General features: G+C 41.5%; 1 protein-coding gene across 6 annotated transcripts in view; it reads left to right on the top strand.

The window, feature by feature from the left end:
- Nucleotides 1–21,908, top strand: part of LOC140909185 (uncharacterized) — a 101,546-nt gene that overhangs the window by 63,495 nt on the left and 16,143 nt on the right. For all 6 annotated transcript variants that reach the window (XR_012158127.1, XM_073337892.1, XM_073337893.1 and 3 more), the window contains one exon: nt 11,772–11,873. Coding sequence is in view for 5 of the 6 variants with exons in the window: in XM_073337892.1 (XP_073193993.1) it covers nt 11,772–11,873 (102 nt within the window). In the remaining variant the exon portion in view is untranslated. The remainder of the gene's footprint in view (nt 1–11,771; nt 11,874–21,908) is intronic.

The raw sequence follows: 21,908 nt of genomic DNA, 5'->3' as shown, positions 1-21,908 counted from the left end.
TGTTAGGCTGCATTAAGTTCCTTTCCCCAAATTGTATTGTCTTACGTGTGTGTGTGTGTGTGTATAAATATAATGCCTTTCATCCTGAAGTGACATACTCTGAGACTCACCTGAGAGCACCACTGAAATGCCCCTCGCTACAGAGATGGTTGCAGCAGCCAATTGATGTGCAGCACTGCAGGGATGGGGCACTTTGGAACAGGAGAAAAGGACACACGCTCTTTTCCAGAAATGATTTTTATGGAACTCTGTGAGAGAGCCCCCTAATAATCATGCGTTTGTATTATAGACCGTTCCGAAAAGGAGTGGGTCAGAGCACAAGGCTAAGCTAGCAAGTTGGAACTAGTACAGACAGTGGTTCATTCAGTGTCCCCGTGTCCATAATCTCCCCAAATACACAGGCCATTAGACCTAATTCATCCCTGGTTTAACTCCATTGACTTAATTGGCATTACACTAGGAGTTAATGTGATCAGATATGCTCAGTAACATTGCAAATATAGCTAGGTGTACAAGAGCACACTAATAAAAAGTCTGATCAACAAAAATACATCTGCCAGACCTCATATATCACTCCCAGGAAGTGAAGGGGTTGATGCTATGTTACATATTACACATGCATTTGGACGTATCCAGAAATAGTGAAATAAAAATTTGAAGGAGCCATTTTTTGGAGTTGGGACATCATTGACATTATAATTGGGTCGGGGATGAACCATGGTTTATAAAGGGCAACAGGTACAGCTGAATTGCTTGCACGGAGCAGGCATATGTGCCAGAGTGCGTGCCCTTGGAGCCCCTAGGGGACAATGATCTGGCACTTGTATGGGGCTTGTGAGAGAGGGTATGTGGTTGTGTTGCTTTGACTAAAGAGAGACTCACTAGCACCTGGCCTGCAAGGACTGTCCATATGCTTTGCTATTACATAGTTATTAGTAAAATTGCATTCTTCTGTTTCCCAGTGTACTAATGTATCTGTTCTCTTTGGAGAGGCCATTTTATTTGTTTTAAAGTGGCTGAAAATCAAGAGAAGCTTATTTTGACCTTTCTCAAATGATACTGTTGGCAGACAAATGAAATATTATATACTGAGATTTGAAAGTAAATGTGAATGTGTGGTGGGTGGAGCAGCACCAGCAGCAGGAGGACAGATGTGCCAATTTTGAAAGAACTTTTAAAAAAACAACTGTATATTGGATACTTTTGTGATCAGGTTTTTGTCAGAACCTCATTGAATAGGCAGTCCCATGACTTAGCTTCAGCATAAAGTGTTTCTCCAGGGGAGACTCAGATACAGTGTGTGAGAGAGTATCTTGAGGCATAGCTACACGATGCATTAGCGTGCACCAGTGGGGTGCAATTTCTAGCCTGCACCAGTATGCTATGCACTAACTGGCCCATGTGGACATACTAGCATGCTCTAAAAGTTCCTTTGTGTGCATTAACGTAGTCCCATTTCAAACAATACTACATTAATGCACACTAGGGAACTTTTAGTGTGCACCAGCTGGTGTCCACACAGATTAATTAACACAACGTGCTGTTGCAGGCTAGAATTTACACCCTGCTGGTGCACGCTAATGCACCTACACATGGAGTTATCCCTGAGTAACTATTCCTGGTTAATTCCATGTGTGGACGGTCTTATTCTGAAATAAGAATGTCCACATATGAAGTTAACTAGAAATAGTTAATCAGGGATAACTCCATGTGTAGACAAGACCTGATGTTGCCAATGTCATGGATTCCATGCAGAGATGCCTGATATCTTAAATGCAAGCTTGGGGAAGGTGAGACCCCTGTTAGCATATTTCTGAAGCATGGTCTACACTACACAGTTAGATCAACATAAGCTGCCTTGCGTCGACCTAGCTGTGAAATTGTCTTCCCTTAAATTTGGCTCTTGCTGATGTAAGTGGCTCTCTACATCGATTTAGGCTTTGTCTACACTACCACTTTTGTCGGTAAAACTTTTGTGAGTCAGGGATGTGAAAATAACACCTGCCTGACCGACATAAGTTTCTCCGGCAAAAGGGCTGATATGGACAGCTCTATGTCAGCAGGAGAGGCTCTCCTGTTGACATAGCTAATGCCGCTTATGGGGGTGGTTTAATTATGCTGGCAGGAGAGCTCTCTCCCGCCAGCAAAGAGCGGCTACACGGGAGACCTTACAGCAGCACAGCGGTAGTGATAACACTGTGCCGCTGTAAAGTCTGTAGTGTAGACATAGTGTGGTAAGAGTCACAGCCAATGTAATTAGGTTGACACAGTGTCAGTGTAGACACTGTGTTGCTTATGTTGACTGTTAATGCTCCACAGTGACAATACAATTGATACAAGTGCTTCTAGTGAGGATGCACACTGCCAACACAAGGAGCAAAGCATACACACACACAAGTGATATAATGGCTGTATGCTGACATAAGTAGGTTGACATCATTTTGTAGCATAGACATAGCCTAGGAGCGTAGATAGGTGACCCAGGGGTGGGGGAGATTTACTGTGGTACTTAAGACAACCTAGTATTGAAAAAGGAAGGTTAGAATATTCATTCATACTTGTGAAAACATGGGATTATTTATGCACTAACAGTAGCTGACAAAGGCAGTTGACACAGTTGTCAGTGAGTTTCTAACTTAGGGTATGTCTACACTACGAAATTAGGTCGATTTTATAGAAGTCAATTTTTAGAAATCGAATGTATACAGTCGATTGCCTATGTCCACACTAAGCGCATTAAGTCGGCGGAGTGCGTCCTCACTACCGTGGCTAGCATCGACTTACGGAGCGGTGCACTGTGGGTAGCTATCCCACAGTTCCCGCAGTCTCTGCCACCCATTGGAATTCTGGGTTAAGCTCCCAATACCTGATGGGGCAAAAACATTGCCGCAGATGGTTTTGGGTATATGTCATCAGTCACCCCATCCTCTGTGAAAGCAACAGCAGACAATCGTTTCGCGCCTTTTTTCCATGCAGACGCCATACCACGGCAAGCATGGAGCCCGCTCAGCTCAGCTAACTGTCACCACTGCTGTTGTGTCCTGGATGCTGCTGTCAGCAGACGGTGCAATATGACTGCTAACTGTCATCATCCACTACTTCCACTGCAGCTCTGCTCTCCTGGTGCTATGAATCCATCTCACAGGTCCTCTCGTCATTCTGTATAAATATCTATTCTCATGACATCCGTCATCATCCACCACTTCTGCTGCAACTCTGCTCTCCTGCAGATGCCATACCAGGGCAAGCATGGAGCCCGCTCAGCTCACCGCTACTGTTGTGAGCATTGTAAACACCTCGCGCATTATCCTGGAGCATATGCAGAACCAGCTAAGAGACGCCAGCATGAGGATGATTTTGATGAGAACATGGACACAGACATTCCTGAAAGCATGGGCTCTGGCAATTGGGACATCATGGTGGCAGTGGGGCTGGTTGATACAGTGGAACACTGATTCTGGGCCTGGCAAACAAGCACAGACTGGTGGGACCACATAGTGTTGCAGGTATGGGATGATTCACAGTGGCTGCGAAACTTTTGCATGTGTAAGGCCACTTTCCTGGAACTCTGTGAGTTGCTTTCCCCTGTCCTGAAGTGCAGGAATACCAAGATGAGAGATGCCCTGACAGTTGAGAAGCGAGTGGCGATAGTCCTGTGGAAGCTTGCTACGCCTGACTGCTACCGGTCAGTCAGGAATCAATTTGGAATGGGCAAATCTACTGTGGGGGCTGCTGTGATCCAAGTAGCTAGTGCAATCATTGATGTTCTGTTATCAAGGGTAGTGACTCTGGGAAATGTGCAGGTCGTAGTGGATGGCTTTCCTGCAATGGGTTTCCCTAACTGTGGTGGGGCAATAGACGGAACGCATATCCCCATCTTGGCACTGAACCACCTTGGCAGCCAGTATGTAAACCGCAATGGTGCTGCAAGCACTCATGGATCACAAGGGACGTTTCACCAACATCAACGTGGGATGGCCGGGAAAGGTACATGACACTCGCATCTTTAGGAACTCCGGGCTGTTCGAGCAGCTGCAAGAAGAGACTTACTTCTCAGACCAGAAAATTACCACTGGGGATGTTGAAATGCCAATAGTTATCCTTGGGGACCCAGCCTACCCCTTGCTCCCATGGCTCATGAAGCCATACACAGGCAGCCTGGACAGTAGTAAGGAGCAATTCAACTATAGGCTGAGCAAGTGCAGAATGGTGGTAGAATGTGCCTTTGAACGTTTAAAAGCTCGCTGGCGCTGTTTGCTGACTAGGTCAGACCTCAGCACAACCAACATTCCCATTGTTATTGCTGCTTGCTGTGTGCTCCATAATATCTGTGAGAGTAAGGGGAAGACATTTATGGCGGAGTGGGAGGTTGAGGCAAATCGCCTGGCATCCGATTTTGAGCAGCCAGACACCATGGCAATTAGAGAGGACAGCAAGGCATGCTGTGCATCAGAGAGGCTTTGAAAACCAGTTTCATGACTGGCCAGGCTTCGGTGTGACAGTTGTGTGTATTTCTCCTTTATGCAAACCCACCCCCTTTGTTGATTTTAATGCCCTGTAAGCCAACCATCCTCCCACCTTCAAAATAAAGTAACTATAGTTTTGAAACCATGCATTCTTTCTTTATTATTTTTTTTTTTTTAAAGGGAGATAACTGACAAGGTAGCCCAGGTGGGGTGGGGAGGAGGGAAGGACAAGGCCACTTTGTTTATTGTAGTCACACTACAAATCAAACTGTTTGAATGACAGCCTTCCTGTTGCTTGGGCCATCCTCTGGAGTGGCTGAGGGCCCAGAGCCTTGCCCCTTTCATAATGAATCAAGCAATTCACAGCAGACGGCACATGTGCTGTAGGTACAAGGTCGCATTTTGCCTTTTATATTGAGTGCCTGCCAGTATGGTGACACATCACACACGGCTGGAATTCGATTTCCATGGAGCCATGGTAAGGCAAAGGGTAAGTGGGGTTGGCTTCTTACGCATAACATGTGAGAATGGTTTCAGACTGCAGCACCATCCTTTCCCATAGCAAGCAATGGGTTGGGTTTCACATTTAAAAGGAGGGGCTGCAGTTTTTGGGTGGATGTGCAGCACAAACCACCTCCCACCCCACCGCATGGCTATTCTCTGGGATGATCCTTTTTATCCAAGCACAAACAGCCCAGCATGAATGGGATCCTTTTACTGTTCCCTTACAAAAATTCCCCTATTTCAACCAAGTGACCATGAATGATATCACTCTCCTGAGGCTAACACAGAAAGATATAGACCGAATGTTGCTTGAATGCGACCAAAACCCAGGACCATTCGCTGCCATGCTTTGTGCTGCAATGATTCCAGAATACTTTGAGTACCTCCAGGAGAGCTTCATGGAGATGTCCCTGGAGGATTCCCGCTCCATCCCCAGACATGTGAACAGACTTTCTTCCAGTAGCTGTACTGGCCGCGAATGCATCCCAATTCTTCAGGGCAAATCAAACATTAAACACTATTGCTTTTAAACCCTGTACTGTAGTTACAAATGTGCACTCACCAGAAGTGCCTTCTCCAGCTTCAGGGTTGGGGATCCTGCCTTGGGAGGGTATTGGCTCCAAGGTGATGAAAAGGTCCTGGCTGCCAGGGAGAACGGATTCACTGCTTGCCTGCTGCGCATTCTCCTCCTCCTCCTCTTTCTCATCCACAAAATCCTCCTCCCTGTTGCGTGAGACACCCCCCTTGCAGGTGTCCACAGACAGTAGTGGGGTAGTGGTAGGGTCCCCTCCTAGAATGCCATGTCGCTGATCGTAGAAGCGGCATGTATGGGGCTCTGACCCAGAGTGACCGTTTGCCTCCTTTGTCTTTTGGTAGGCTTGCCTCAGCTCCTTAATTTTCACGTGGCACTGCTGTGTGTCCCTATTGTAGCCTCTCTCCAATATGCCCTGTGAGATTTTGGCAAACATATTTGCATTTCTTCTTTTTGATCGGAGTTCTGCCTGCACAGATGCTTCTCCCCATTCAGCAATCAGAACTAGTGTCTCCCTTTTGGTCCATGCTGGAGCTCGTTTGTGATTCTGGGGTAACTGCATGGTCACCTGAGCTGCTGAGTTTGCCACACGGACCAAACAGGAAATGAAGTTCAAAAGTTCCCGGGGCTTTTCCTGCGTACCTGGCTAGTTCATCGGAGTTCAAAGCGCTGTACAGAGCGGTCACAATGGAGCACTCTGGGATAGCTCCCGGAGGCCAATACAGTTGATTTGCGTCTGCACTACCCCAAATTCGACCCAGCAAGGTCGATTTTAGTGCTACTCCCCTCACCAGGAAGGAGTACAGTAGTCGATTTTAAGAGCCCTTTAAGTCGATGGAACGGGGTTGGTTGTGTGGACGCATTCATTTTAAAATCGACCTAACCCGACTAAATTCGACCTAATCCCGTAGTGTAGACGAGGCCTCAGTTTAGTAGCAGTCTGCAGCATGTTCAAGGCTGTTTAACTGGGACAGGTACTCAACCAGCAGAAACTAGGAAGGGATCTAGAAGAATTGCAATGATTTGTGTTGACAAGTCTTTTATTAGTGTGAACTCTCACTGTTCCATCTGAAACCGGCTGCCTGGTGATAACATTCTGCCTCATACGTGTCAAAGAGCATTTCTCAGCTCTGCAGGAAACTCTGAGAGCGGATCTGAGAAGTGAATTTTGGGAATGTAAGAACCATTATAAAAATGTGTTTTTTTTATAATGTGTGTTAGGGCTGTTTCTTTGTCTCCCTGAACCTTGTGTTGTCATTTGCACTGGTGCAAAGTGAATGCAAAGTGGGTGTAAGCTGGTACTAAATCAGAACGATGGAAATAACTGCAGAAAGAGCAGGCTAAGCCTCTCTACACTGTCCCATGGTGAGGACTACAGGATGTTAACTGCAAAGAGCACCAAACAGTTGGGCTCTCACTGCTCTGTGTGGACACTGCTGGCATGAACTAAAAGGTATCTAGTTCACATTAACATAGTCCTCTCTGAAACAGGACTATAGTCACATTCCCACAGTCTGCACTGTGACTCAGTGCAGACAAGCCCTAACAGAGACTCAGGCCTTGTAACTGAGGACATTATAGATACACTGCAAAATGGATTCCCCTTTCCAATTTACTTTCAGTGTATTGACCCATATCATTTGATCAACATTTGGGACTTCTACTGTACTCCTTTGCCAAACAGCATTGTAACAGAGTATCTTGATCAGACATTCATTGATTATCTCAGCAATAAAGCTGACATTAAATGCCAAAGGGGCATGTAAAGGACTATAATAAGAAATTGCTTTTTCTAAAAGGTATCCTTGGCTTTGTCTGGCATATGACCTAAGACCCACACATTCAGTTGTGAAGGTATCACTAATGATGTGCTAGTTCTCAAGGACGTATCAGAGTGCTGCAGCTAACACCCGATAACACTGCTCACTCCAGTGCTGACACACTTTGGCTGCTGAGTGCAAAAATCTCCCCTGAAAGAGACCCTAAGCAAAAAGCAAGGAGCTGCGTTTACTCACAGGACTGTGCAGCAGGTAACATAAAAATCCAACCTCATCCAGGCTGCTCTTTTCCAGAAGACTAAACAGTATGATTGCTGCATTGTTCAACCTGTTTTCCTGTTTATTATTGGCCACCTCTTTTCTCTTCTCTTATAAATTCAACTTTCTTTTAGTTTGTTTTCAGCTTTCTTTCTTTTTAAAGTTTTCACACTTCTGTAGGCATCTTCCCTGCAAGGTGGAGGAATCTCACTACCCACTTGCACAAGCAAGCAGCATTCTCTTCTTGTCTGATGATGATTTTAATAATTGGAAGATCAGTGGCATAGAATCTATGATTCCCTGCATCTTGTGCAGTTATTTACACCAGTGTGAAGCATACTTGCTTTGCACTAACTTTGCACTGTTGTGAATTACTGTATAAGGTGAAGAGCAACAAAGAACTGGCCAGCACTGGCCTGACTTGTTGGTTGTAGGATTGACCCCTGTCAAATGTAATAGTTACTTTGATGTGGCCCTTAAAATAGTTTGGTTTTAGAGCAGCTTCTCTCTCAATGAAACATATCCTGCTAATTGTTTTCCTGTATTACTCTAAAAAGTATGAGTCTTTAATAGTGATTTCAGGGAAAAAATGAGCCTGTTTTGACTTTCCTCTTTGGCTAGTTGAGTGATCTGTCAGGTTTCCTGTCATCCATGAAGAGTGTCTCTCTCTATTGTGAACAAATTTATGGAAATATATTTGTATGTAAAACAAAATGAGATACTTAGCTCTCCAGCCTCCTAGGCAAGGTGTTTGTGGCATCATAATCCCCATTAGCCAGTGTTGTACCTCTTAAAATGGCATCAATGCTCTTGACTCAAATTATCCACATTTTACATATTGGCAGGAATGTTTTCTCACTAGAATGAAGTTAAAGCAAAACCATTATATATAATAAACTATGGCTATAGAAATGATCACTACTCAGAGATTGTCCTATTCTTGAACTTTATATAGGCAAGCTAAACATACATATTTAATGTAATGTAAATCTCACAGTTGACCATGAATATAAAACATTAATTTGACACAGAACTACTGGGTGTACATAGTTTTGGAGCCAATGTAAATACATCCCCACTTTTGTTTCAGCTCTGTTTGCATGAGGTGGTGGGCTTCTGAGGACAGAAAGCAGTTTATTGTTTGCAGAGTAAAATAGATGGCTAACATCTGGTACTAAGTCAGGGAGACTAATACACTGCACTCTCTCTTTGTTCAGCTGGCCTTGTGCTTAAACTGCCTGCTGTAGTAAGGATGTTTGTAGTTGTTTTATCTGTAGATAGAAGTCAGGACAGTAATCTTGTGACTTGACGAATTCGAAGAGAGAACCTAGAACTGTGAATTTACTTTACAAAATTAGTAACAATATAATTCCTAACCCTGCTTGTCATAGAAGACTCTCTTAAAAGTTCATAAAGTGTTCTCTCCCTAGTACCTCATTCTTTAGTCATAGCTTCATGTTTTAAGGCCTGAAGGGACCAGTAGATCATCTAGTCTGATCTCCTGTATATCACAGGCCATTACATTTCACTTTGTTACCCCTGTATTGAGCCCAATAACTTTTGTTAGGGGTTAGCCAATCTTCAGAAAGGCACCCGGTCTTGATCTAAGGACATCAAGGAAGGGAGAATCCACCGCTTCCCTTGCTAGTTTGTTCCAATGGTTAATCACCCTCATAGCCAATAATGTGTGCCTTATTTCCAGCTGGAATTTGTCTGGCTTCAGCTTCCAGCCATTGGTTCTTTGTAATGACTTTCTCCACTAGATTAAAGAGTCTTTTAGTACCTAGTTCCAGAGTAGCAGCCGTGTTAGTCTGTATTCGCAAAAAGAAAAGGAGTCCTTGTGGCACCTTAGAGACTAACAAATTTATGCATTCGATGAAGTGAGCTGTAGCTCACAAAAGCTTATGCTCAGATAAAATTGTTAGTCTCTACGGTGCCACAAGTACTCCTTTTCTTTTTAATACCTAGTATTTTCTCCCTATGAGAGTCCTTATACACTGTAATCAAGTGACTTCTTGCTCTTCTTTTGATAAACTAAACAAATTGAGCTCTGTAAGTATCTCACTAAGATACTTTTCATTTTCTTCCATCCTGAAATAATTTTTGTGGCTCTTTTCTGCACCCTCTCCAATTTTTCAACATCCTTTTTGAAATGTGGACACCAGAACTGTACACAGCATTCCAGCATGTCTCTGCAATGCCATATACAGAGGTAAAATAACCTCCGTACTCACTGCACCCCTGTTTATACATCCAAGGATTGCACTGGCCCTTGTTGACACAGTGTTGTCCTGGGAGCTCATGTTGAGTTGTTTTTTTACTGTGACCCCTAAATTCTTTTCAGAGCCACTGCATTCCAGGATACAGTCCCTCATTCTATAGGTCCGGACTTCATTCCTTGCTCCTAGATGTATAACTTTGCATTTGGCTGTATTTGCTGTGTATGACCTCCCCGTCATCCTCATTACTCGCCACTTTGCCAATCTTTGTGTTATCTGCAGTGTTATCAGCAGTAGTTTTTATATTTACTTCTAGATCACCAATGAAAATGTTGAATAGCATTAGACCTAGAACCAGTCCTTGTAGAACCCCGCGAGAAACACCTCTATTTGATTATGCTTCCCCATTGATGACTACTGTTTGAGATCTGTCAGTTAGACTGTTCTTGATCCATTTAAGATGTGCTGTATGGATACTGTATAGTGCTATTTTTTAATCTGAATGGTGTGTGATGCTAAATGAAATGCCTTACAGAAGTCTAAGTACATCTACTCAGATACTTTTATCAACTAAGCTTGTAATCTCCTCAAAGAATGAATTCAATTTTGTTTGCTAAGACCTAATTTTCCATGTTGACTGACATTAATTGTATTCCTATCCTTTAATTCTTTACATTAAGGTATTTCAGATAAGGGAGGGGTTGGCAAACTGGTTTGCACAAAACTCAATATTCTCTGATCCAAACTAAACCTTTTTTGTGCTTGAGGTTCACTCTTGCTATCTTTCTCATTTTTATGCACTTTTGTACCTCAAAAGTAGCTGAATTATAACAATGCTGTCTGAGATTTCCGGAATGTTCTTGTTTCGGCTGAGCTCAGCCAAAACAAGAAGTTCTGGAAATCTGAGACAGCACTGATAAAATTCATTTATTTTTGGGAGTTGAAGGTGGCAACCAACTGCACAACCATGAGCGGAACAGGTGAAGGAAATTGTAGCTAATGACACTGGGGAAAAACACCTACTCTTACCATGACATTTTTTTGTATCTTTAATGTTCACCTAGAACAAATAGAATTTTAGTTTTTAAGTTCTCTGCGCATTAATTGCATGGTACTTAATGTATCCACTTGGGAAGTATGAAAGACTGAGTTGACCAGACTCCGCTTTGAACATGTGGGTCCAAGGAATCTTGGTGTTTCATTCTGGCTCTTAGCTCCTGAACCAGATTTCATCGATTATTATCATGTATTACTTGTCCACCTTTATGACAAAAATGAAAGTACTGATAAAGAATCCGTGTCATTTCCCAAATAGTGGGTAGTTTTTTGTATATTTAAGTAAGGCTATATACACTATGAGCTAGGGATGTGATTCCCTTGCTCGTGTGCGCATACTCATCCAGCTCTCATCGAGCTAGTGCGAGTATAAATAGCAGCATACCTGCGGGAGCACAGATAGTGGCAGCAAAGGTACAGTGAGTTGTGCCAAGTAAATACTCACTGGTTTCAGGTGGGTATTTACTTGGCACAGTTCAGCCATTCTTCTGCTGCTATTACGCATGCTACTGCAGCGACACTGTGTTCACGAGAAGGGGAAATACACCCCAAGCTCGTAGCATCGACGTAGCCTAATTGTGTTAATTTAGGACAGATTGTGCTGTCCATTATACCAGAGTTAATCCAGAACAAGTCCACTGAAATCAGTGCCATTACTCTGTGTTTTATGCTGGTGTATCTCAAATCCGAAGCGATTCCCAAAATATAAAATATCATGGTAGGGCTATTGAGTAGTCCTTTTCAGTACTCTTGACTCTTTCAAGCCAGATAGGGTTTTGCCTGAATAAGGAGCAAATAAAGACCTCTAAATCAGCACTGCTCTTTTTAAGGCACATTTCAAAATGGCACAGAAATGATGAATACACAAATCCACAATGAAGTAACCAACTGGGCATGAAAAGTAAGTGCCTAGCTATGAAGACCTACTGTTCTTGACTTTGCTTTTGCTATCTTACAGAGCTCAGCTTCTCCACCAGGATCAGTGTCCTGCCAACTTCCAGCTCATCATCCAAGTAAACACATGAAGGCCCAAGAAGAAAGTGAGCAAATATTTCCTAAGGTAGGTGAGAAAACCCTGGCCGTTGTTGCATCCTTTCAGTTGAATTTCTCAGCTTGCTAGTTAGTTCGTCAAGCCAAGGTGGAGTGTTGGGGATAAAGCGTTGGGGATAAAGGCCAATTCCTCCCCGACAGGAGTTCATTAGCTTCAGTGGAGTCACACGAGGGATAAATTGTGGCCCTTTGTGCTCATAGGTCAGCAGGTTGCTTTGTTTTCTCTGGAGCTGTGACTTTTGCTGTAAAAAGGAACATACACTGCAGTTCAGTATATCTCCAGCCTCTCTCCCTCCTGCCCCAGAACTGGCAATTGTTTTTCTTATGCTTTTTATTCTTACTGAATCATCACCAGAAATTCACCATTTTAGGTGTTTGTTCGTTTTTTCAATTCAGATGTCTCCAAAGCATTTAAGTCAAGTTTTATGACTTCACCTGCACATTATTTGTATGTACATAAAATGCAAAGGAGGAAGTCCAGCCCTGTCCAGAGGGAAAGCCTAAGGCCTATTTGTCACTTAATCTCATTGGTGCATAGCCTTTGTGCAAGCTCTAGCATAGGGATGGGCTTCATTCAAGGATGGTGCTTCCCTGTTCCTCCAAACCCTCAAGTTACATTTTCCAGTTCTAATGACGTCTGATTAAATATATGGTATGTCGCATGTTAGGTGCTCTAAAAGGAGAGACACATAAATTAGATCCAAAAAGGCAGGTGTACCAATTATTTCTGCCTATGGAAAGAAGTAGTGCTTAGTTTGTTCTTTCCAGTCCTGCATTATACATTATTTTCCAGTAAACAGATGTTTGGATGAGACTGTGTCTGAAATTCATCTTTTCTTTCCATCTTCTCAGCCAAATTTCTCGTTATGTCTCACCTTGAGTTCTGCAACACCGTCCTCTCTGGTCCCCCAGATAACACGCATTTTCTTTCTTCAGTCCATACAAAATACAGCTGCTAAAATCTCCCTTGTGTGTTGATTGATCATGTCACTACCATCTTGGGAAAAATTCCTCCACTGGTTCCTCATCTGCTGTCACATCAGATTTAAGTGATTTTTGTCGCCATCTTCAAAGCTCTACATAACTTTTCTCCTCTTTATGTATCCTTCATTGTTGGACTTTGGATTACCTTGCTCTGCCAGTGTTCTCACCCATTTGTTAGCTTCTCCCACAAATGCCTTTTTGCCTTTGTCCATATGGCATTGTACAACTTCCCTGAATTCATCCACAGAGCCCTGTCCACAGTTTTGGAGAGATTTAAAATTCCACTCCTGCTGCAGTGGGTTACAGTGAATCACGTTGACTTGTGTGAAAATCCCTGTTTGGGCCCATTCCCTTTGTCACCCTGTCTGTCCATCCTTAGATTGTGATGTTGGAACAGTGACATTCCCTTCTTGAATGTCTGGAAAACGATTAGCATTACCATAAACAGTGAATAAATACTACTCATAATAATCAGTGGCTGTCCAATAGATCTGTTTTTAAAAAATAGTATGTGATGTGTACAAAATGCAAACAACATTACAGTTTGGACTTTGCCTTTATGAAAAGGCAAAATCAAGCCACATTTCACAAGTGATGACAGCAGAATGGGAGCTGAAGCTCCAAAGAGGAAATCTATCTTGTCGCTTTTATTTTTCACGTATTTAACTACACTCTTATGTAGAGGATCAGCATCATTCAGGCTGACAGTGAGAAAACAGGGTGGAGAATCATGAGCATGGAGTAAGATCTAATTTTCTCAGTGTGTCTGAAAAGTCCTTGCTTTTTGGGTCTATCTGTACTGCAAAAGCAAAACAAAAAACCTGCAGAAGTGAGTCTCAGAGCCCATAACAACTGACTCATACTTACACTACAGACTAAAAACAGCTGTGTAAATGTTCCTGCTCGGGCCAAAACTGGGGCTCTGAGGCCCTCCCCACGCGCCAGATTTCAGAGCCCGCGCTCCAGCTTGAACCCAAACATCTACACTGCTGTTTTTAGCCCAATAGTGAGACTCATGAGCCTGATTCAGTTGACATGGGCTCTGAGCTTCGCTGCTGCAGGATATGAGTTGGGTTTTTTGACACATAGGTGTACCCTTTGTACAGTGTAGTCAATGTAGTCTGATGGTGTTTGGAGACAAGAAATCTTATGAGGAAGCAGATAAGATTATTTTTTCTACTATTTTGCAGAGATTCTTCCCTCTGTCATGATGTGTCCCACACTATTGCCAACCCCAAGCATTACAAAATCATGAAATGTTTAAATATATATATAATAAATATATGCTATTTAATATTGCTATTGATTTTATATTGAAGGCATTCAGATACTGTGGTGATGCATGGTAAACTCCTGAGATGCTCCCATGCTTAAATGAGCTTAAACTCACTGAGACCTCAGGAGTTTGGGGCTCTGGAGAACCTGATGTGGCAAACCAGTTCTGCCCTTTGTGTCTGTGCTACGTGAGCGCAGGGTTGGAACTTTTGTTAGCCAACCTATTTTATAATAGAATGAGAATAAATGCCTTAAGTGTTGGAAAAATGCCAAGGAATTGACAGAAATCAAATCTGATATTCAGTTACAAAGATACTTTTATTAAATCTGAATATACTCCCTATGAAAGAGTCCTACAGAGTTTAATAGTGATGAAATCAATACAATTCTTTAGAAAGTACTCTGAAAAACCACAGAATTTGAGAAATGAGATCCTTTCCATAAAATCCGCTTATAGAATTGAATAGAGAATTATATGCCCCTATAGAATTCTACAGGCTTGTTTAAGAATTCTGTAGAACAGTTTTCATTTTCTGTTTGTCTCTGTTACGACACTTATGTGTCCCCCCATTCACATACTATGTGAGCACCTCAAAATCTTTAATGCCTCTGTCCTTACAACACCCATTGGATTGGGAAGTTCTGTTACGCCCATTTTACAGATGAGACACTGAAGCACAGAAAGACTAAGTGACCTGCCCAAGGTCACACAGGAAGTCTGTGGTGGAGCAGGGAACTGAACTCAGCGCTCCTGTGGCCTATACTAATGCCCTAACCATTGGACTATCCTTTGTCTCCCCTTCAGTTATTATTTTTACTGTGGTAGCATCCAGGCTTCACTAGTTGCTATCCAAACTCAGAAGAACAAAGTCCCTGCCCCAAAGAGCTTACGCTGTAGCACTTTTCAAACAAGTGTTTGGGAAAACATTTTTGACATGACCAAAAGAAGCCAGTTGTTATAACCAGGTGGCTGGTGTGTATAGAACAAAGTTTACTGCCACTTGCTGGGTTTAAAAGTAGATTTTGTTTCTCACACTTTGCTGTTAAAATTTAGCCACTCAGACAGAAAAGGGGGATCATTATAGACTGCTGCAGAATGGGTAAATAAAGCTGAGTCTGGTGGTCAAGGGGACTGGCAAAAGCAATTACTCATGTGAGCACATTTTACTCTTCTGGTAGCTGAGAAACCAGTTTGGGATATTTCTCAGCAAGAATATATAAAGCCAACATTTTCTTCACTGTGTTCTCTCTTCTCCCTGTTCTTCCACCCCATACTGCAACGCCCAAAATAAATTCCATTCCTGACCTATTTCAGAGTAACAGCCGTGTTAGTCTGTATTCGCAAAAAGAAAAGGAGTATGTGTGGCACCTTAGAGACTAACCAATTTATTTGAGCATAAGCTTTCGTGAGCTGTAGCTGTAGCTCACGAAAGCTTATGCTCAAATAAATTGGTTAGTCTCTAAGGTGCCACAAGTACTCCTTTTCTTTATTCCTGACCTAGGCAGTTTTTGCTTGTTAGTTTAGACACAAGCCCATCTCTGTGGAGTCTTGGGAAGAACAAGATTTACTATAGAACCAGGCAGGAGGACTGAATGACGGTCCACACATAACTGGCAGAACAGAGGGATGTGTCCTTATATGAACAAAGATGAATAGCTTAGTTTTCTTTTTCTCCTTTACATTTCTGTTGTGAGAAGTTAAATATGGCCAGTTTGAAATGCTTAGTTATTGTAAGCCTCATGCCAGCTAGGAAATATAACTGGTGTTAACGCCTGCTTTCAGCAATAGGTGCAGCTGAACTGGTGCTGTAAATGGTTTTAATGCAAGTGTAGACAGGACCAAACTGTGTTTAGTACCATTTCAGAAAACATGGTGGATCTTCAAGGGTTGATCCTGAAGTGTCTACACTAGCGTTTTTTAAGAAGTCTCCTACCATTTCACTGTTAGCAGTGCTGCTCCAGTAGTACAAGGAGTGGTGGGAATGCTGGCATAGACAGGGCACTGGTGATTTGAAGTCGAGGAACTCTTTTATTATGCATTTGTGCAGCACCTTACACAATGGGGCTGATCCTAATTGTAGCCTCTAGAACTATTGTAAAACAAATAATAGCATAACACAGCATTGCTATTAGCAAGGCAGTGTAGGCACTGTGCTTCCTGACACTCAGCCAAGCACAAAAGATTTATGCATGCACTCAACTTTACTCACTGTGAGCAGTCCCAGGGGTCTCTGCAGGATCAGGACCCTACTTGTTAGTGGTAGGAGACACAGCTATGCTTTGGCTGATTGTTACCCCTACTTTAAATATGACTGACAAATTAATAAAAGCATTTGGGTTGGCAGTGTAGTAGTCAGGTGATTCAGGGTGGCTGTTTTGACATGATGTGGGTTACAGGTAATAGTAGCTTTTAAGCCAGTTTTATATTTAGGGGTGTACCTATCATCCTACAAAGAAAAAATAAAAAGTGAGGTAGGTTGTAGCAGCAGATTTGGAAGAATTGAAAAAGATTAAGCCGCACATCACTGCCAAGTCCAAAAGCCGTTCCCCCAGATCTTCAATGAATCATCTTATTTATTTATATATATTTATTCCATTTAAAAAAAACCTATCAAGTGCTTTGGGTCACGTACAAATATTATAAAATCTACAACTGCTTGGGCAAATGTTTTTTGTTTTGTTTATTTAACTTCCCAATCCCCTCAGAGAACAAATAAGCCTTGCAATGTGACTGGAAGGTCAGCGGAATCTTGAATACCAAGAAGTTTAGCTGTGGTCTTTTTTTAATTGTAGAGTCTGTGTGCGAGCACTCGTTTTTATTTTATTTCTAATGTAAAGGGATAAGCTGAAATCCTTTGATCAGGAAGAAAATGTCCCTTTGCTGTTGCTCAAATGAAGGCCAAATCCTAGTCCCACTGAAGTCAATGGAAAGCTTTTATTGATTGTAGTGGGATCAATCAATAATTCTGTTCCACAGAATTATATATTAATATATGTTCAAATCTATCATTTATTCTGCCTTCATAACAATAAAATATATCTTTACTGGTGGCTTGACAGTGTTCCTATCTCTGACTAAAGACCATATGGTGATGGCAAAAATATGCAGCTCTGGGGGCCAGGGACTGTCTTTTTGTTCTGTGTTTAAACAGCTTCTAGCACAATGGGTCCTGGTTCATGAGTAGGGCCCGTAGGTGAGATGGTAATACAAACAAATAACGTATGTATGTATGTATTTTAAAATTTCCCATCACCGCATTTAGGCCCTGATTGAGGAAAACATCCCTATTCAGGACTTCACTTGAACCTGCCATTTACTTTGAAGTGTGCTTAAATCCTGTTCACCTCAATGGCTAAATTTAAGCACATGCTTAAATGCTGTCCTGAATAAGGATTGACTTCATCATACATGTAAGTGCTTTTCTGAGTTGCAGCCTAACAAGGCAGACCTCCCCTCCCTCATTCTTTTAATCAAATTTTTCTTGGAGAGAGCAGGTCAGTTTTGACTGAGTTGATTTCCAGAAGAATTGTATTGGGTATCTGATGATGTGTTTGTTTGGGGACGCCCCAGTGTTGGAAAGATGTCTCTATTACCAGTTGTATGTGTGCTACATTTTGGAACTTGAAAATTATTTATTTATTTTTAGATTTATAAAGCACATCAGTCCTAAGTGAGATCAGAATCAGGACCTGTGTCTTTATTAGTGCCCTGTGCAGTGCCAAGTAGGCTGTTCTCATTTCATACAATTTTGGGAGCTATATCAATAAAAAAAAGTTACTTTTTAGATCTATAAATAGACAGATCCCTGCCTGGATAACATTACAGTCTAAGGTTTCAGACTAGCAGCCGTGTTAGTCTGTATTCGCAAAAAGAAAAGGAGGACTTGTAGCACCTTAAAGACTAACAAATTTGTTTGAGCATAAGCTTTCATGAGCTACAGCTCACTTCATCGGATACATTCAGACCAGCTGTAGCTCACGAAAGCTTTTGCTCAAATAAATTTGTTAGTCTCTAAGTGCCACAAGTACTCCTTTTCTTTTTGCAATTACAGTCTAAGCGGACAACATACAGACAACTGTGTAGGAGAGAAGTGGTGCTCCGTGTCTACTTATCCCAATAGCCCCTATTAAACTTCCAATGAGTCCTCACACTTTGCCTACAGTTATTTACTAAATTATTTTGTATTTATTAATATGAGCTACTAGGGCACCTAAACTGGACTGAAAGGTTTCAAAAGTGCTGTGTATCCAAAGCTCCCATTTATTTAGGCACCTAAATATAGCCTTTGGGGTAGAATTTTCAAAAACACTCAAATGACGTGAGCTTACATCCCATTGGCTTTCTATGGCACCGAGGCTCCTTCGTCACTTGGGCATGTCTACTCTGCAGTCTGAGGAGTCACTGCAGCACAGGTAGGCATACCTAAGTAGCACAGGAGATGCAGCGGCATGGGCTTCAACACAAGCTGGTGACCAGCATGCCGGGGACTCTGCATACATACATGTGTTGCGAGCCTGTGTTGAAGTCCATGCTGTTGCCTCTATGTTTCTATTTTTAGCTGTGCTAGCTCAGGCATGTTTACCTGAGCTGCAATCACAGCTCGGATAGGTGTGTAGACATACCCTGAGGCCCTTCTGAGATTTTTGCCTGTAGCAGACTAATTTTAGGCACCCATTTCTGAAAATCTTGACTTAAATGTATTTAAATTATTTCGCTGTAAATCTGCAGATCTATTAGACGCTATTCAGGAAAGCACTTAAGCATATGCTTAAAGTTAGGTGAATTCCTGAATGAGAGTCTTACTTATTAGCTGTATCTTAAAGCAGCAAATGAACATTTTTAAAGTTGGGATTCTCTACCTACATTAACAAATTATAAATGTGTGTTAGGACTCCAACTAAAGCTTGTGACATAAGCTAGCACCAGTTGATTTTGATGGTGTCTTCCTTCTTTTGTTAAACAACCAGCCTCAATTGTGTGGACATATCGTTGAATAAGATCATTGAATCATCTAATGGGAGGTTAAATGGAAAGTAAAAGTCTTCATAGTGGTGTGATGGAATTCCTGTGTCTAATTAAAGCCTCAAAGCATTTTTTTAAAAGCTGTATAAAAGGTGAATCATTTCTGTAAACAGCTCCTAAAGCAAAAAACCCAACACCTTTGCTGTGGGAGAAGTAATATGGCCCAGAACACCTTCGCAAACAAAGAGTCACTCTTCTGCAAGCTGCTCTCTTTCTTCAGCAGCTCAGCATGGGGTGCCAGAAAAATCATTAACAGGCTCATCCTGCACTTCTCCCTTTTCCACACCTGCATATCACGATCCCTGCTGTAACTTTATGGACCGTGAGGAGGCAGGTTTGACGCCATGAAACACAGGCTTAGCTAACAGCTGCAGGATGGGCAGAAAGCCAGACAGTAAAATGTAAAGAGGAGGAAGGAGAGGGATCACCTTTGAAGTTTACAAAAAAAGCATGACTTTGACCACTTCCTTTTTAAATTAGCTGTCTCAGGTACATTGAGATATTGGCCACCAGCTTGAATGTAAAAAGAAAAACAAAAAAAGGGTGGATGGGGAATTGCTTGGAACTAGTCAATGTACTGTAATTAAAATGTGAAGTCTGGTGTGTGTGTGTGTGTGTGTTTCTTTTTAAAGCTTTTAAAATTTTTTTAAGTTTCAGTATTAAAGGAAACCATGTATTCCATTTGGGGAATCTCGGAGCTAAAAATAGTGTATGCCTGTCGAGTGTGAAAAGCTACATTAATGCAGCGTTAAAGCTGAAATTTGAATCACATGCAAGCCAGGAAATTCATAGTTACGGTTCCCACAGCAACAATAACTCAGCCCCCTTGTGCATATGCAGAATTCTGGATTACTTTATGGTGTTAACTTACAGCAAATTCTGATGTTCGTTACACAAGTGAATTTCCCGGGTAGCCCCAGTGGTTATGACAGATTGGCACTAGCGTACCTGAGAGCATACTTTGATGATGCCATGGAAAAATTACAGTTGCTGTAGCAACTACATTTTGAATGTATTTGAATCGGAGCCTTTGGAGTGTGTGTGGTTTTGTTTTGTCTAGTTTTTATTTAATTGTGATTAAGAGAGGGATAAAGAGAAAATTTTAAAACCTGTGTTCGACTGGTTGTATATTTAGAAGCTAGAGTCTAATTTTGATTACAACACTGTAAATTGGAATAACGACATTGACGTAAATGGTCTGTCGTAAAATCTGATCCTTTATGTGTAGGAGGGTTTCAAATGTTTCAAATGTGAGTTCTCCGATTGAGGAGATTCTCAAACATATTGAGTGTGTTTATTTTAACTGTATTTAAGTCTATCAAACATTGATTTCAAATGATCCATGTGCTTATTTGAATATGTACTTTGTTAAAATAATCATCCATTTATTTTCAGGGTAGGGAACTCGAAATATCTGCTTATTCATTCTGTATATGCAACAAGGGTGCCACATCATGGCACATCTAAAAAGATAAGGAACATGCACAATATATTTTCAGATGACTTTGTTTTGATAAATCTGGCAAAGGCATTCATCTTCATGGTGTATTCCAAACTGGAGGATTTACGTTACAGAAACTGATTTGAGTTGTGAGAGCTGCCCAAGAAAGCATCTATTGCCCTAACTAGTGATTTTTTTAAAAATAAATAAATACAGAAAATATCATGCTCTAATATTTCAGAAATACCAGTATAAACTGGAGCAGAATTTGGCTCAGTGGGTTCCTGTATGAAAGATAAGTGCAGGAGACAAACTTTTAAAAAAGGTGAAAGGACAGCTTGAAAGGAAAAGAATATATATATATAGCTCAACAATAATTTACCTAATTAGTATATAAAGCATCATTTTTAGTTTCACATGTGATGTTCAGAAACAGAAAAAAGGAGTATTTTAACTCATATTTATAATCTCCAGTTAAACTTCATTTATTTATCAAATGAAGGACATTATCTATATTGTCTATTACACTAATTCATATACATATTTTTCTTTGTCTGTCAGCCATTCAATGGTTTACTAACTCGGACTCCTCCAAGGGAGTACTGTAAGTCCATTTGATGCTCCTTTCTTTTGTATTTTTCCCCTGCTTTGGACCTCTGATTTAACTGAAAGGTGTACAAAACACACATGTGGCCAAACAGCTCCCTGAGAAAAGATAAAGGAGTGTTGATTTTTTTTCCTTAAAGGTCAAGTATAAATTCATAATACTTTATCATCATAGTCCTATCAGGAACCAATTTTTACCAGATACTTGGTGGGGAAAAACTCCCCCAACATTCCTAGATTCATGATCTTCAGGATCTGTGGATAAGACTATGGATCCTGATAGGACTATGATAAAATAATATGAAATTGTGTGTAGTGCTAAAACCTTTCATTTAGGGCTACCTCTCTCTCTCTTTCTGGAAACCTGGCATAACTGATGAGGAAGCTGACAGAATATCGGTGGGTTGACAGCTTGGCACAAATACTTCTGGGAGCACCTCAAATGAAAAACATTGGCAACACCTGCAAATGTTGTGGATAGGGGGAGGCCCTGAACAAATAACATTAACTTTAAAATTCCTGGGCTGCTTGTGTTGTTAGAACAATGTATTACGTTTCTTAGATCAGGTAGTGAGAAATATAAGGTAACATATTTTACTAAGAAACTATATTTTTCTCTGTCATAATGGTTTTAGGTGCATTACAAATAAAATAACATGATGTCTTAGCCTGATGACATGTCAAGACGTAAGGGCCTGATTGCAGTCTCACAGCAC

The sequence above is a fragment of the Lepidochelys kempii genome, chromosome 3, assembly GCF_965140265.1.
Source record: "Lepidochelys kempii isolate rLepKem1 chromosome 3, rLepKem1.hap2, whole genome shotgun sequence".
NCBI classification, from domain to species: domain Eukaryota; kingdom Metazoa; phylum Chordata; order Testudines; family Cheloniidae; genus Lepidochelys; species Lepidochelys kempii.
This window is presented reverse-complemented; position numbering and strand designations above follow the sequence as displayed.